Raw genomic sequence first — 16,170 nt, forward strand, 5'->3', positions numbered from 1 at the left:
GCAAATCTCTGTGCATTTGAGGCCAACCTTGTTTACATAATAAGTGAGGTCCAGGCCAGCCAGGCACTGGCTGCATAATGAGACCCTGTATCAGACAACAATAATCCCCAGCCTTAAATGTTCACAGACTCGGGTGCCACCATACAGTCAGCTTTCTACCAGGAATATGTTCTTAAATTGAGTAACTATCCGGTCATCAAGGTCTTACTGACTCATATAAATCTAGATGCATGTGCAATGGCTACAATAATTTTACGATTCATGATTTAACAGCTTAATGAAGATAAAATTCACACGCTCTAACAATCTCCCATGTGAAATGTATAATTCAGTGATTTTAGTATACTCACAGTGCTGCCCGATCATCGTCTCACTAGCCTGAGGACGCCCCTGATGACCTCTGATCTCTGTCAGCAGTTATTCCTTGTGTCTCCTCCCCCACCTCCACCAACCACTAATCTACTTTATTTCTCTGTGGATTTGCTTCTCTAGGTCTTTCAAATGAATGGGATCACACTACCTGCAGCCCTTTGTGCCTGACTTATTTTCCAGAGCACCATGTTTTTGAGCTCCACCCACCTTGTAGCACACATCACCTCCCCAGTTCTTTTCTTTACATGGCTAGATACTATCTCATTGTTTGGGTGGCGCATCTCGCCCATTACGCTACTGAGGGCTCTTGACTTAGTTCTGCTTTTTGGCTGCCGTAAGTTGTGCCACTGTGTGCAATATGCAATTGGGGGTGTGTGTGTTTTCTGTCCTCTCGGCATACAGCTAAGAGTGGAATTGCTAGAAGATGTTTGTATTGTATTCTATGGGTAACTTTTTGAGGAGGTGTCCAACTGGGTCCCAAAGTAGCTGTACCATTTTCTGTTCCCACTGGCAAGTGCAAAGAATGCACATTTCCTCCACATCCTCCAAACCTGGTTTTCCATTTCTCGAATTCTAGACTTTTCCACGACCCGGCACCTTGCTATGGTTTTAATTTGCATTTTTCCTAAAGCCTAATGATACCTTGACTCTTTTCAGGTACTTTGGGGCTATTTTTCCTCTTTGGGGAACTATCTAGTCAAAGTACCTGGTTGTAAGAGCTCTAATAGATTCTTATACAAACCCTAACCAGAGACTGTTTCTCCCATCCTTTGCATTCTCTTTCCACTTTCAATTAAAATTTTTTCCCTTCAGAATATAATCGGCGTCTTAAGGAACGTATGCACCACAACATTCCTCACCGATTCAACGTGGGACTGAACATGAGAGCCACCAAGTGTGCTGTGTGTCTGGATACTGTGCACTTCGGACGTCAGGCATCCAAATGTCTCGGTAAGCACAGCAACCGTGTGTCTGTACTGGGCACCTGCGTGTCTCCATCTGTAGAACCTGTCAGGTGGAGGCGATGTTTTAAACTGTCATGTAATGCATTCAGAGCCAAAGCTTTTTACTTCAGTGGGAGGACACTATTTTTTTTCCCTTGTTAAAGCAGTGACTTCAAATGGTGCCTTCAGCTCATGACTTCCAAGCTGATATGTAAAATGCTTCCATCTTTGTTCATCTCTCTTCCCTTTGTGTCAGGCTGGTTTCTCCCCTCCTGGTGCGAACTGAACATGCAAACATGTTTGTATACACAGCTCATCATGGGCAGCCTAGACCAAGGCCAGGACAGCGGGGTCGAGGGCAGCAGCTGCTTCCCTGGCACCCGGGAAAGCACAGGGATTACTTGTGAGCTCAGCTCCACCTGCAGTCGTTCTGGGGGTGGAGGAGCGCGTGGCCCACGGAGAGCGCCGTCAGATTGTCCCTTGTTCTCTTCTAGAATGCCAGCTCATGTGCCATCCCAAGTGCTCCACCTGCTTGCCAGCCACCTGTGGCCTGCCTGCTGAGTACGCCACACACTTCACCGAGGCCTTCTGCCGTGACAAAATGAACTCCCCGGGCCTCCAGAGCAAGGAGCCCAGCAGCAGCTTGCACCTGGAGGGGTGGATGAAAGTGCCCAGGTACCATTGTAGGGTGGCCTGGGCTCGGGCAGGTGCTGGCCCGGAGGGCCCACTACCGCTCCCACTCTCTGTCTCTTCTAGGGAAGTGTCTTTGAGGAAGCCCCTCCACCTTGCTTCCGCTTGCCTCTTGAGACATTTTTCTTGCCCATCTTTCTTTTCCCAGGAATAACAAACGAGGACAGCAAGGCTGGGACAGGAAATACATTGTCTTGGAGGGGTCAAAAGTCCTCATCTATGACAATGAAGCCAGAGAAGGTAAATTAATGATTAAGGGGGAATGTCATTGCACGCGGTTAACCCAGGTCTTCCAGTGTTGGCGTGAAGGCTTTGTTTTTAGTTTTTGGTTTTATTTATTTATTGTTATTTTTTTTTTTTTGGACTGCCTCACAAGCCTTCTCTACTTTCCATTTTTCAAATTAAAAGCCAGATGACTTCTCTAAAGGTTATTGGTGCGATACTCAATCTATAGGTCTCCCCCTTGAAGAACCCGCAGGGTGCTGCCCTGAAGATTCCACCTGCTAACACACCAGAGAACTTCCGCCTCAGTCAACTAGCCCATAAATCCGCATCGTCATCACAAAGTTGACTGTGCCCCTCATCTGACACACTTTATTTTTTTTTTATCTTCCCTCTCTGCCTTGTCTGCACCTCATTCCTTCTTTGTCCTTGTGCAACTCTTTACATGCTTCTCCTCTTCTGCTCGCTCCTGCTCTGCTCTCCTCTCCTCTGCTTTGCCCCCCTCCTCTCCTCCCCTCGCCTCTCCTCCCCTCGCCTCTCCTCTTCTCTGCTCTCCTCTCCTCTGCTCTCCTCTCCTCTCTCTCCTCTGCTCTCCTCCCCTCCCTTCTCCTCCCCTCTCTTCTCCTCTGCTCTCATCTCCTCCCCTCCCTTCTCCTTCCCTCCCCTCTCTTCTCTGCTCTCCTCTCCTCTGCTCCGCTCCCCTCCCTTCCCATCTCCTCCTTTCTCTTCTCTTGTCTTCCTCTCCCTCTTCTCTCTCTCCTCCTCTCTCTTCTCTCGTTCTTGGTCCTGTTCTTTTGTTTTTCTTTCCACCCTTCTTTGCATCAAGCTGGACAGAGGCCGGTGGAAGAATTTGAGCTGTGCCTTCCTGATGGGGACGTATCTATTCATGGTGCCGTTGGTGCTTCTGAACTTGCAAATACAGCCAAAGCAGGTGAGTGGGATCTAGAGGAGCCCTGCCCAAGAGGTGGGCTGGGTTTGACAAATGGAGAGGGGCAGGATGGAGATGTGGCAGTTTGCTCTGCCGAGACCTCTGTCTAGTCCCCCATCTTAGCAGGAACTCGAGTCGCAGGGCTTGGTGGGATTCAGATGTCATGACATCATCCCTGTTGGGGAGAACAGGGGAGGCATGCACGACCAATCCTGTGCTCTCCGAAATCTTCTAGATGTCCCATACATACTGAAGATGGAGTCTCACCCACATACCACCTGCTGGCCTGGAAGAACCCTGTACTTGCTAGCACCCAGCTTTCCCGACAAGCAGCGCTGGGTCACCGCCTTAGAATCTGTCGTCGCGGGTGGGAGAGTTTCTAGGGAAAAGGCAGAAGCTGATGCTGTGAGTATGCCCGTGACCATGGGAGCACTGCTTCTTTTTGTAGAGTGTATGGCTGTGGGCACTGACTGGAGTGATGGGGATCCCACTGCCTGACTGGGTTTCCTGTCTCCGTCTGAGGACCACTGGCTACAGCTAGGGTGGTAACCAGGTTTGTTGTGTTGAAGGTACAGGCTGTAGGCAGTGGTGGAATATTTTTGCATCTCCCTCAGCAGCCCTGCATGGCAGGGGGAAAGCTGTGGAGTCTGCCTGGAATAGCCTTCCTGTTTACTCAGTGAGGTCCTTGAGTTACGAGCCAGTGAGCACCTGCACTCCAGGAAGCTAGCTGTTTGTGGCCTCCTCAGCTGCCTCTGCAGCATCCGCTCTCCCACTTACCCTTACGACACTGGAAGCATCGGTGTGCTCTGATTGGCATCGCTCCTCCTGGATGCTCACAGTGCTCGCTGCTCATTGGTGCGTCCTCCACCGAGGACCAAACAGCACTCTGCAGACACTTAGCAGTGGGAACGTTCTTCTCCGTGAGCCTCCTGAAGAGGCGTGTTTAGATGAAGTGTGTCTCTTTTCACTCATGAGCCTTTTGCTGAAATGTACGTTAATATGTGTACAATAGGCCTGTGGCTGTACTTCCTGTGAGCGGCGGCCTGTGTGGGCTGAGGTAACATGGGCTAGAAGCTTGCCTTGCTATGGACACCCCTGCTTGGGTTCTTATTGCAGCTGAGGCGGGGAAGGGGCCTTCCTAACAGCTCGGTAACCCTCTAACCCTCCACAGCTTTATCTTATTTCCCATTGCAGAACAGCTTTCTGTACCTGCGTCACCCACTCCTGTGTGTCTGCACAGTGTTGTGACTCTGAAGCTAATTAACAGCTGCTCTGGGAAAACCAACAAAACCATTCTGCCTCTGGGACTTCAGTCAAAAGATGGGGCCAGAGTTTGGGGTTGTGGCTCAGCTGTCGAGTACTTGGCCTGGCACGTGTGAGGCTCTGGTCCAGCGTGTGCTGCTGAGCTTGACTTTAAATTTCCGTCTCTGGATGGTTTGGTTGTAGACAGTTCTTACTCCTGTCTCCTTTTTTCTATTTTCCCCTCACATATGGACAGAAATTACTTGGAAACTCTCTGCTGAAGCTGGAAGGTGATGACCGACTTGATATGAACTGCACCCTGCCCTTCAGCGACCAGGCACGTTGCCCGGGCCCTGTCCCAGTGCCTGGCCACAGTCACACACCGTCAGGATGCATGGGGAGGGGGTTGGCTTTGCTGCTGCTAAGCACAGCGATTATATCTGTGGTCACATGACTTATACTCTGTCTCTGGACTTCACCCTGGCAGGTGGTGCTGGTGGGCACCGAGGAAGGGCTCTATGCACTGAATGTCTTGAAAAACTCCTTAACTCACATCCCAGGAATTGGAGCGGTCTTCCAAATTTACATCATCAAGGACCTGGAGAAGCTGCTCATGATAGCAGGTGGGTGGCCTGGTCACAGCCTCTCTGACTTGGAGAGCTGCCTTTCAACCTGGAGATATGCAGAGGTCGCCCTTGGCAGTGGACTGGGTCAGCAGTGCCCCTCTTCCGTGTGACTCTGTTGATGCCAGGCCTCGGCTGATGAGCCCTTTGCCCACATCTGGTTCCCCGTCAGTGTCCAGTTTAGCACAGTCTGGCACTCTCAAGGAACGCTGTACCATTCTGCCCAGTGGAGGATGCTGAATTAGTTTTCATTGCTGTCATGAGGTACCTGAGACCAGGTGACTGATGAAGAAAAGAGGTTTGTTTACCCTCCAGCTCTGGAGGTTCAGAAGTCCAAACGGCATTGTGCCGGTATGGTGCAAACTTCTCCTTGGCTGCATCATCTCATGCAGCCAGGATGGCAGGGGCACGCTGGGAATCAGTAGGCAATCACCATACAGGAGCACCGGGTCAGGCTAGACTTGCTTCTTTGCAAGAGCTGTCACGGACTCCGGGGAGCTGCCTTCTGAAACCCAAGACCTCCCTCGGACACTCGACCTACCTGGTTAATTTTATGTGTGTGTTTGCCCACATGTGTGTATGTGCACCCTGTGAGTGCAGTGCCCATGGCCTCAAAGACTGGTTGAAGTCAAACTTGGTTGTTCTTTTTTAGATAGGGTCTCAGGAAGCCCAGGCTGACCTTGGACTCCCCATCCTCTCTTTCCCAAGCAGAGGAATTCTGGGAATATTTCATTACGCTGGCCCTTTGTTCTAGTTGCCTCAGCCCCGCTGTGGGCCATTCCCTCCTGAGAGCTTGCCTCCTGCGCATGATCGTGACGTGGCTACTTATGTTTATGAATGCTCAAACCCGTCCTCTGGGTTCAGCCGACACATTTCACACTTCTTTCCCTCTCTGCATACGTGTCCATTTTACCACTTGAGCTAATGTAGGACTGTCCCCACCTCACTTGTCTGCGTGTGAACCCGTGAGCCGGGGCCACTTGAGCTAATGTAGGACTGTCCCCACCTCACTTGTCTGCGTGTGGACCCGTGAGCCGGGGCCATTCTGTCACACGTCAGTGCAGCATCTTTTATTTTGTTAACTTCATTACTTGTTTTTTTTTTGAATCTTTAGTTTTCCATTTTTATTTTGAGAGATCACCTACATTTTAGTAAATTTAAAAGATATGTACCCATTGACCAGATTTTTTATCCACTGAGTTTGATTTTTTAGGTTTAATCCTTAATAAAGTAATTTATATTAGTATCTGAGATTCTTTAAGCTTTCTCATGGAGAAAAAGAAATCCAGGCAGCAGCTAGAGCTGCAACATAGTTTTCTTCTGCTGATCCTTGGTCATTCTGTTATGTGATTGATATCAACAAGGGTAGCTATACAGTGGCCAGGCTGGTTCCCCCACACTCCCTTTGAGTCAGAGTCTTAACTACATAGCCCTGCTTGGCCTAGAACTCACTATGTGGAACCGCTTCTGCCTCCCAGGATCTGGGATCAACGGTGTGCACCGCCAGGCCTGGCTAACCTCCTCTAAGTCAAGAGTTATGATCTTTGACCCATTGCTCGATCCATTTTGAGATCTGGTTGATATTATCCTCTAGCTGCTCCGGTTCATTACTGGGCAGCTGGTGCACAATTTCTTCTCTGTAAGACGCTCTGGCTTCTTCATAAAGAATTTGGAAAATCTCACACTGAATGTTGTCTTGTAGTTTCTTCGCATTATAACCCCGTGTTTCAAGTCTTTTGTACAGTATACTATTATCTGTTCTCAACACAAAAACTATATGAAACCAGCGTTCAGGAAAGAAATCACAACCATGGTAATCAACGATAACACCGCCTTTGCTCATCTGACTCTCTAACTCATCAACGGCTCGATCTTCATCTAAAATGGGACAACCGCACTCTTCATCGTAGCCGTCGTACAACTGCCCTTCTTGATCTAAATCACCCACGTTAACGTACTTCAGTCCTGATCTTGACGCAAGTTCTTTGCCTAGTGTGGTTTTTCCAACCCCGGGTGTACCGGTGAGCAGGATGTTCGGAAGCTTCATAGTCCTCCTTCCCAGGCCGCCAGCGCCTTGGCTCCAACTTCATTACTTGTTGACAGGAGTTTTGTTTGTTTGTTTATTATTTTAATTTTTGACATGGGTAGTGGGGTGTGGTAGTGTACGTCTTTAATCCCAGCTCTTGGGAGGCAAAGGTACTGCAGCCTGATCCAGAGATAGCCAGGATACTCAGAGCAACCTTGCTTTTAAATTTTGTTTGTTTGTTTGTTTCCAAGACAGGGTCACACTGTGTAGCTCTGGCTGCCCTGGAACTTACAGGCTGGCCTCGAACTCAGAGATTTGCCTGCCTCTGCCTCCCAAATGCTGGGATTAAAGGCATGTGTTGCCACCACTACCTGGTTTAAACCTTGTCTTTAAAGAAAAGTTGAGCTAGGTATCTCAGGCTGACCTTGAATTTTTTAAAGTTACCTTGAAATTCCAGTCCTCCTGCCTCCACCTCCTGAGGGCTGGGACAGCGCTGCAGGGCCATGCCCGCCACCACCACGTCGTGATTGGTTCTCGCTCCCTTTGTCTCTCACAACATGGACCCCCTCATGGTTCCTAAACACATCCTTTCTTCCATGTTCTCGGAGTTTGCCCGAAATTCAGCCAGCATTCTTCAGTTTCATGCCTGCAGAAATTTCCCTATTCCCCAAGAAGCTGAACCGAGAAAATCAGCTGCTTTCATTTCCGCTCTAAAGCCTGGCTGATGATGAACTGGTCAAGTGTGTTCCTTATCTGAACATCCAGAAATGTTCTTCTGTCTGAATCTTTGGGTGTCACCCTGGTGTCACTGATGGAAAAAATCCCTACTTATCTCATTTGATTGGTCTTAGTCAAAATTCAGGACAACACCCCCCTCCCCCACCACACACACTACTGTATAAAGTTGACTTTAGGTTCTAAGAGGGCTATGACACATAGCAGAATTTTGTATGTAGAGTTGGGCCCTATCCCCAAGGTATTTCGTTATATACAGATATTCCAAAGTCAGAAGCCCCTTCTGCCCCACTCATCTTGGCTAAAGGGCACTCCCTGACTTCTCCACAGAGCTCCTATGCTTTCTGGTCATGGGTACTCAAGTTGTCTTCGGTGGCATTTATGGCCTCCTCCTAACCACAGCTCTTGCTTTCTGCAGGGGAAGAGCGGGCCCTCTGTCTGGTAGATGTGAAGAAGGTGAAGCAGTCCTTGGCACAGTCGCACCTTCCCGCCCAGCCCGACATCTCCCCCAGTGTGTTTGAAGCCGTCAAAGGCTGCCACTTGTTTGCCGCTGGCAAGGTAAACTTCCCTCATGGTCTTTGCTGATGGAATGTTCTGGAAACCAACCCTGCTTCTCTTTCCACCAAAATTACTGAGTCAGCCTTGAACATTGGTTTTCACCACATGCACCAGGAGCGCTTGGCGTCCTTTTGGTAGTGAAATAATTTGGGTGGATGCAAAGTTTGCTTGGGCTTCGAATCTGAAGGAAATGTCGGAGGAGCAGGAAACAAATGGCGGAACTCAGGGTTCTAGAGGACATAACTATACACCGAGCCTCTTGAAAAGGACAATGCAGGGACCAGTGCACTCAGGAGGCAGAGGCAGGCCGGACTCTGAGTTCGAGGCCAGCCTGGTCTACATAGCAAGCTTCAGGCCTGCTAAGGTGTATAGTGAGTCCCTGTCTCAAAATAAAACAAAAATAATTTGGGGATAAAAAAGCAATACAATATGGAACCCATGTCGAAACTGAATGAAAGTGTGCCTATTACTAGAAACGTACAAAATCTAATTTAAGATATTTGTTTGTCAGTCCCTTGGTGCCTGCCAGGGTTCGGTTCTGGAACTACCACTTACAATATAGCAAAATGCAAAAATGCTCCAGTCCTCTCTGCTGAGCACAGTGATGGTGTCTTATACTTCCTTCCCAGCTTCTGTCATCCATAGAGGGCCTCACTAGATTTGGCTGGCCTGGGCCTTGCTGTAGAATGAATTCTCTCATTTCGCATCCATGCGGGGTCCCAGGGATGGAGCTCAGGTCACCAGACTTGCGCAACAAATGCTTTCACCTGCTGAGTCGCCCCACGGATCCCATAGCTTTCATTTCGATTCTGTTCCTCCCTTTCTTTGGGGGTTTTGTGATGTTGCTTTGAAATTCAGTCTCATACTATAGTTCAGGATGGCCTAAAACTCATGGCAATACTCCTGCCCCAGCCTTTGAAATGCCAACGTTGTGGGCATGAGTGGCCATGCCCAGCAATTTTATTTATCTTCAAAGAGGTACAACTTTGGGCTGACAAAGGCGACTCAGCAATACAAGTCTGACGATCCAATATTGATCCCTGGAACTCATGTGAAAAGCTGGAGGGACAATTCCCTAGAGCTGGGGAGAGTCCTCTCCTTGAACTCAGCCTTCCCCAGTTATATACTCTAGCACTTCCCAAGACACACCCCCACCCCACCATGCTGGGACCTTGAACAGTTAGGGCAGAATTACACACAAATGGCCAGGAGTGGTGGAGTCCCACGCCAGGGTTCCATGACTCTCCTCGTCCCCTCGCCTGCAGGTTAGTGTCTGCAAACAGGCACAGCTGATTTAATGAACTTAGTGGCTCTTTTGCTCAGAGTGCAAGGTGGGAAAGTTGTCCTCTGACCTGCGTCCATACAGCATGGCATGCGCATAGGCGTATATTGTACATGTGTGTACATATTTGCACACACACTATGGGTGCATACTTACACTTTAGCAGCAGTTTTATGGAGATGAAATTTCATTTAACATTTTTTAAATTTTATATCATGTATGCGAGTATTTTACTGGCATGAATGTCTGTGCACCACATGCCTGGTGCCCATGAAGGCCAGATGAGCCCTGCAACTGGAGTATGGCCATTCGTGAGCTCCCATGAGGCTGTGGGGAACTGCATCCCGGTCCTCTGCAGGAGCAGCCCGCACCTTCGCAGCAACATCAGCTTCCAGCATCACCTTTAGACTTTGTCACAGCATTTTTTTTTTTATTTATCATTATCTTTTGCCTTTGTTCGTTTTCTTCTTTCATTTCATTTCCCCTGACTTTTTCCTATTGTTATTCCAGGTTCTTAGTCCGCTAGATTTCATAGCATTTCCTAATACCAGCGCTTCAGACTGCTGTTTTAGCTGTACCAGAACAGCATTATGAATAATTTACATTTTTCCTCTCTGTTCCTTCAACTGCTGACCTTCAGTTGATGGCTGTGTGTGCAATGGACGTCTTTTCACTTTTGGTGAAAGGCAAAAGCCTGAGCGTAAGAGGTAGAAACATCTTGAGATAGAAGGCCGTACTACAGACCCTACCGAAACCTCGTCCCTCTAGACGCAAAGTGTATTCCTTATTTGCTTGTGTCTGTGACCAAATCCCCAACCAGGAGACTTACAGATGGACGGATTTCCCATGGTAGTCAGTCCCTCACTGACAGCCAGAGCTCACACCAGTGTGGATCAGAAGGCAGAGACGCTGGCGTCCTTCAGGCTTCTTCCTTCCTGCCCTTCCAGTAACGGTTATTGTTAGTAGCTAACTTGACGTAGGAACAAAGCACACATGCGTTCTGAGCGCTAGCATGCACGCATTCTAGCGCATGCCCCTGTCTCTCGCGCCTTCCACCTCTTCAGCTAGCCACAGGTTGCCTCAGGGCGAGCCATGTCTCCCTTGCCTTGTTATTTATGTCAGAGGATTCTGTCACAGGGACAGAAAAGAAGCTGTGCCTCTGCTAACCCGCCCGGGAAAGGCTTGTAACCCTGCCCGAGGTGCACGTCCTCCGTGTTCCAAATCATCAAGTTGACAGTGGAGATGAACCACGTGACAAAGCTGTTTACAACCTACTCCCTACCTTCCCCTCACGTCACCCTGTCCTCTCCCATTCAGGGCAATGTCAAAAAGTCCGTCTCCACCAAAAGGCACAAATATATGAACTGTGAGGTGTCATGTGCCCGCTAGACCATCTCTGGATCCCAGCTAAGGCAGTGAGTCTCAGGCAGGGGTGATTCAGTCCTCAGGGGACATTTGTAATGTCTGTAGACAGTTTTGATTGTTATAACTAGAGGGTGCTATAGACATCTGATGACCAAGGCCATGACACCCCCATTATGCCAGTGTACAGACCGTCCTCCGCCTCCATCACAGGATGATCTGGTCTGAAACATCCCCAGTGCTGAGACCCAGACTCTGCTCTAATCGTACTCCTTGTCTAGGTTTATGCAGAGCTCCGATTCATCCGATTCATGCTGGTGATGCGTTCTCTTTCTTGTGTCCCCCCACATCCCCCCATGGCCTTCTAGATCGAGAATAGCCTCTGCATCTGTGCCGCCATGCCGAGCAAAGTCGTTATCCTCCGCTACAATGACAGCCTCAGCAAGTACTGCATCCGGAAGGCAAGCTAACGGCCCAGCCTCCCCACCCCAGGGCCTGCACACAGGCCCAGCCAGGGTCATGCACACAGCGGGCTGTGTTGGCTCTCTGCTGCCCAGAGCATGGCCCTGTCCTTCCTGGAAGAGCCAGAGCCTGTGGTAACCAGGAGAGTGACCCTCTCACTTTCCTTTTCCTGTTTGGGATCTGGAGGTGGATGGAGGAGGCGTCTTTTTTAGCTGACAGAAGCAGCTTTGTCTTGGTTAGCAGTCCCCAGCAGCGTCCGCTTCATCTCCCTCAGTGTTCAGAGGTCTCTGGGGATAAGGGAAAGCCATCGCTGGCTCTGTTTAATTCTCCTCAGGATAGAGTGCTGTGTGGAGAAGAAGCATTCTGACCTTTAAGTTAACCTCACATCTGGAGAAGGTGTTTCCTGGCCCCAGACTAAGTGTGCTGTGGCTCATGCCTGGTCACGTCACGATAATATCCAGAGCAGAAAAAGATATGAGTTATGTGTGTAGGTGGTTGTTAGTGAAATGGTCTCACGGTAGGCTTGTCAGCCAGTGTTTGCTGACCGCCTGTGTAGCCTGTGCACTGGGGATGGAGCTGGCTACCTCAGTGTTTTCTGATTGGTAAGTGAGATATTAAGGCTGGGAAAGAGAAAACCTTTGGTTTTCATACCCTCTCCTGGTAGGGTCCTGCGTCTGTTTCCTCACGCTTGGCAGGGAGCCGATGGATACATTCTCCATGATGGTGATGATTAAAGTTTGAACTGCTGGCTTCAGGCAAACGCAATTCTGAGCCATCGCTTTAAGAAAGCATGCCGGTTACGTTTTGTTTTGTCTTAATGATATTTGGATTGGCCTAGAAACGACTACAAATAATGAGTCAATTAAGACGGGAATGCAGGGATACTCTATGGATAATACAGACTCAAATTAGAAACCAGCAAATTACAAACTAGCCCAAAGGAGGACGCCGAGGCCAGGCATCCCTGCTGCCAGTGTTAATCATTGGTGTGGCATTCCAGTCTTCCTCTCCTGGAAGAACGTTTTGTTGGTGTTTTGCCTGTCTGTGGAAACGGCGTCTCACCCATTTGGGACTTGCAGTTCCCCCTTGTTTTCTGAGGCTGCCTGGGCTGGTATAGAACAATAGTTATTAGGTAGAAGCAGGTTGCATGTCATCTTGGCAGGCATAGATGAGAGGCTAGAGGCTCAGGCAGAAACAGCCGCGGAGAGGAGGTGTCCTGTGTCATCTCTGTCCCTCTGTGCCCCTCATCTCAGGAGATAGAGACCTCCGAACCCTGCAGCTGTATCCACTTCACCAATTACAGTATCCTCATTGGAACCAACAAATTCTATGAGATCGACATGAAGCAGTACACACTCGAGGGTAGGGCCATGCGCGGTCTCCCCCCCCCCAATAGGGCTCGGGCCTCAAGGAGGGAGGCGTGGGCACCGTTCCTGAAGCCCCATCTCACCTGCCTTCACAGAGTTCCTGGACAAGAATGACCACTCTTTGGCGCCTGCCGTGTTCGCATCCTCATCCAACAGCTTCCCCGTGTCCATCGTGCAGGCGAATGGCGCCGGGCAGCGGGAGGAGTATCTGCTCTGCTTCCACGGTCAGTCCCCAGCCTGGGCCCCTGCGGTTCCCTTGGTCGGCAGGGTGGGTCCTGCCAAGGGGCAGAGGATGTTTGCCCAGCATCATGGAAGCCCTCGGTGGCTCCCCCTCCCTTTCATCTTTTTGTCACTCACCTTCTTCCTCTGGTTTGATTTTTGCTACTTTTTCTCTTGATACTTGTTTTCTTTTAAGTTTTTCTTCTTTTTTAATCACTGGGTGTTTCTTTCCCCCTTCCTGTCTCTGACTTTCTTCCTCTTCTGTCTCCTGTCTGTCTGTCCATCCATCTTCCTTCTTCCCTCTCCCCCTTCTCTTCCCACTTCCTTCCTCCCCTTTGCCTTAGTCCTCTTGCTAGAATAAATTTGATTGATGAGATAACTTTACTTAAGAAAATCCTCATTTTAATTTAACTGAGGCGATGGTTCTGCCGAAGCCGGCTGGCTATAACAGTCGGGTTAAATCTGGTCAGTTATCCCTGGGGTTTGTTCCTTGTTCTTCTGTCATAGCATATGTGGCCTCTGGAGCTAACTAACGCCTTAATGTTCTTGACACCTTACAGAATTTGGGGTGTTTGTGGATTCTTATGGAAGGCGTAGCCGCACAGATGATCTCAAGTGGAGCCGCTTACCTCTGGCCTTTGGTACGTGAGGTACCGGATTGGGGTGCGGTGCTCCTGTTTGATGAACCGTGTCCTAGGAAAGAGCTGTGTGGAATTCTTGGCTTCGGTCTGCTGCTAGAGTATTCTAATGGACTTAAGTGGCGTGGACATAGTTACCTAATGTGTCTGTGGAGAATGTGTAAGTCAGGTCTCCCAGGCCACATTCCAGCCTGTGAAATGTTTATGATCTCAGGATACAAAAGAGACTATTCCCTGTAGATAAGAAGTCATTCTCAAGGCTGTGCAGTGCCCCTGAGTTGAACACACATTAGTTAATTCTGACTAGGCAGAGCAATGAGGTCACGTGCATTCATTCTGTAAGAAGAAACACTGTGGTGAGCATCCTTGAACTGACGCTGAACTCGTCAGGTTGTATCCTTGGGTTGTAAGTGTCTAAGTGTAGAGTGAATCCAAGAGCAAACACACATACATGCAGGTCCATAAGACAAGACCGTGTGGATATTCTCCAGCACCATCATGGCCGAAAGGACGGGGACACACACACACACACACACACACACACACACACACACACACACGGTAAATAAATAAATGTTGACCCATTCTAAAACTCGGTGGCTTATAGCAACATGCATGTTACCCATGACTCTGGGTTAGCTCAGCTCTGCCCCTCATGATGTCAGTGGGGTCCGGAACAAAGTGCAAAACCAGCCCCCAAAACAAGGAGAAACAAGGTTGCTTTTCTTGCTTTTCTTTTTGCTGGCCAAGGGGATGGGGGGTCATTCACTCTGCTAGAGACTATTGTTCCCCTCTATGTAGGTTCTTCAAAGAGTATAAGCAAAAGCGTCATGGCTTGCCACAGGAGCAGCAGTGAGGACCAGCTTTCCTCTCTGAGAGAGCAGGATCTGGCCTGCCCTCTCTAGTTTCAGTGACGCTACCACACAGAGATGAGTTTTACCATATAGCTGGCATGGCGGCACACACAGGAGGGTCTGGAGTTCAAGGCCAGCCTGGCCTACATACGGAGAGTCTATCTACAAAATGAAACAAATAACAATGACAAAAACCTACAGCAAAATCTAAATACCTGTCTTATAAAAACTTTACTTGGAGGGGCTGGAGAGATGGCTCAGCAGTTAAGAGCACTGGCTGCTCTTCCAGAGGTCCCTGGATTGAGTTCCAGCACCCACATGGTAGCTTATAATTGTCTGTAACTCTAGTTCCAGGGGATCTGATGCCCTCTACTGGCCTCTGAGGACATCATCATGCACAGACATACATGCAGGCAAAACATTCATATATGGGGAGGGCGAGATCTTTAAAATCTTACTGAGTAACGGTGTAAACAGCTCCACGGGAGACGTCTCACCCGTGGGTCCATCTCTGTTGTCTCCATCTCATTGCCCCAAAGGGAAGAACTTGGATGAGTTTATTGTCTTCCCAGTGTTTTATCAAATACAGGCATCCTATAGACGTCTCCCCATCCTGAGTGGTGCGCTCCCGTATCCTGAAGTTGCCTTGGTTGGGCAGTACACGGTTGTAGGTGCAGGCCTTTCTGCTGTGTCTCTTACCTTGGGCAGAGCTCCCTGGAGGCACTGTAATTTACCCGACTAACTCCTAGGATAGAGTTGTTCCTGACGCTGTGGCATGGCAGCGAATGAACCAAGCCCCTGCGATTATGCCGTGTGGGGAAGTAGTCGTGGGGTACCGGGTTCCGGGCCACTGGTCTTTTTGCAAGTCTTGATTTTCCTTCTTCTATCCTCCCCCCCATCTTTGTTTTTGTTTTGTTTTTTCCTCACGCTCCTCCTCCATGGTGACCCTGCAGCCTACAGAGAACCCTATCTGTTTGTGACTCACTTCAACTCACTGGAAGTAATTGAGATCCAGGCACGTTCCTCCCTGGGGTAAGCATTTCCCTCCATGCTCTGGGGACAGATTTAAGGGCAGGAATGCCGTGCAGAGACGGAGGTAACCAGTAATGATGTCTCCTCTCCTGTAACCCTGCAGGACCCCTGCCCGAGCATATCTGGAAATCCCAAACCCACGCTACCTGGGCCCTGCAATTTCCTCGGGCGCCATTTACCTGGCCTCCTCTTACCAGGACAAGTTGAGGGTCATATGCTGCAAGGGGAACCTGGTGAAGGAGACCGGCACTGACCAGCACCGGGTGCCCTCCACCTCCCGCAGGTACTGAGCCTCCCTCCCCAGGGCAGTGAAGAGCAGGGGGGACATCAACCTCACTTGCATCTCAGGTATTGTGAAGGACTCCCCGGTCACAGCAGCAGGGGACTCCTGACGTCGCCCCAAGGGTGTCTTCCGTGACTCTGCTGAGAACAGTTCACAACTTAGACTCTGTTGCTTTGGTGTGTGTGTCTCTGTCATGCTAGCTGATGAGCCCCACAGAGATGTGTGGCCCCTCTTTCATGCTGCTCAAGCCCAGTGCGGGAGAGGGGCAACTGGAACCCGAGTTCTAGTCCTGATGAGCCTGCAGCCTAGACTTGGACCAGGATGGGCTTCC

The 16,170-nt window shown here is 49.5% G+C and overlaps 2 protein-coding genes across 11 annotated transcripts in view; one reads left to right on the forward strand and one right to left on the reverse strand.

The window, feature by feature from the left end:
- Positions 1-16,170, forward strand: part of Cit (citron rho-interacting serine/threonine kinase) — a 173,985-nt gene that overhangs the window by 150,419 nt on the left and 7,396 nt on the right. For 7 of the 10 annotated variants that reach the window (XM_057763546.1, XM_057763543.1, XM_057763549.1 and 4 more), the window contains 15 exons: positions 1,186-1,323; positions 1,811-1,991; positions 2,155-2,246; positions 3,055-3,159; positions 3,392-3,561; positions 4,169-4,213; positions 4,655-4,735; positions 4,886-5,021; positions 8,201-8,340; positions 11,353-11,445; positions 12,700-12,808; positions 12,909-13,037; positions 13,593-13,673; positions 15,478-15,556; positions 15,660-15,839. In XM_057763546.1, coding sequence (XP_057619529.1) covers positions 1,186-1,323; positions 1,811-1,991; positions 2,155-2,246; positions 3,055-3,159; positions 3,392-3,561; positions 4,169-4,213; positions 4,655-4,735; positions 4,886-5,021; positions 8,201-8,340; positions 11,353-11,445; positions 12,700-12,808; positions 12,909-13,037; positions 13,593-13,673; positions 15,478-15,556; positions 15,660-15,839 — 1,759 coding nt within the window. The remainder of the gene's footprint in view (positions 1-1,185; positions 1,324-1,810; positions 1,992-2,154; positions 2,247-3,054; positions 3,160-3,391; positions 3,562-4,168; positions 4,214-4,654; positions 4,736-4,885; positions 5,022-8,200; positions 8,341-11,352; positions 11,446-12,699; positions 12,809-12,908; positions 13,038-13,592; positions 13,674-15,477; positions 15,557-15,659; positions 15,840-16,170) is intronic. The other 3 variants (XM_057763551.1, XM_057763552.1, XM_057763542.1) reach the window with 1 other exon arrangement.
- LOC130870765 (adenylate kinase isoenzyme 6-like) lies at positions 6,034-7,094 on the reverse strand. The gene has a single exon (XM_057763553.1). The coding sequence runs from the start codon at positions 7,066-7,068 to the stop codon at positions 6,550-6,552; it is 519 nt and encodes a 172-aa protein (XP_057619536.1). The 5' UTR covers positions 7,069-7,094; the 3' UTR covers positions 6,034-6,549.

Source organism: Chionomys nivalis, chromosome 3 (assembly GCF_950005125.1).
Source record: "Chionomys nivalis chromosome 3, mChiNiv1.1, whole genome shotgun sequence".
In the NCBI taxonomy this organism is placed as follows: Eukaryota; Metazoa; Chordata; class Mammalia; order Rodentia; family Cricetidae; genus Chionomys; species Chionomys nivalis.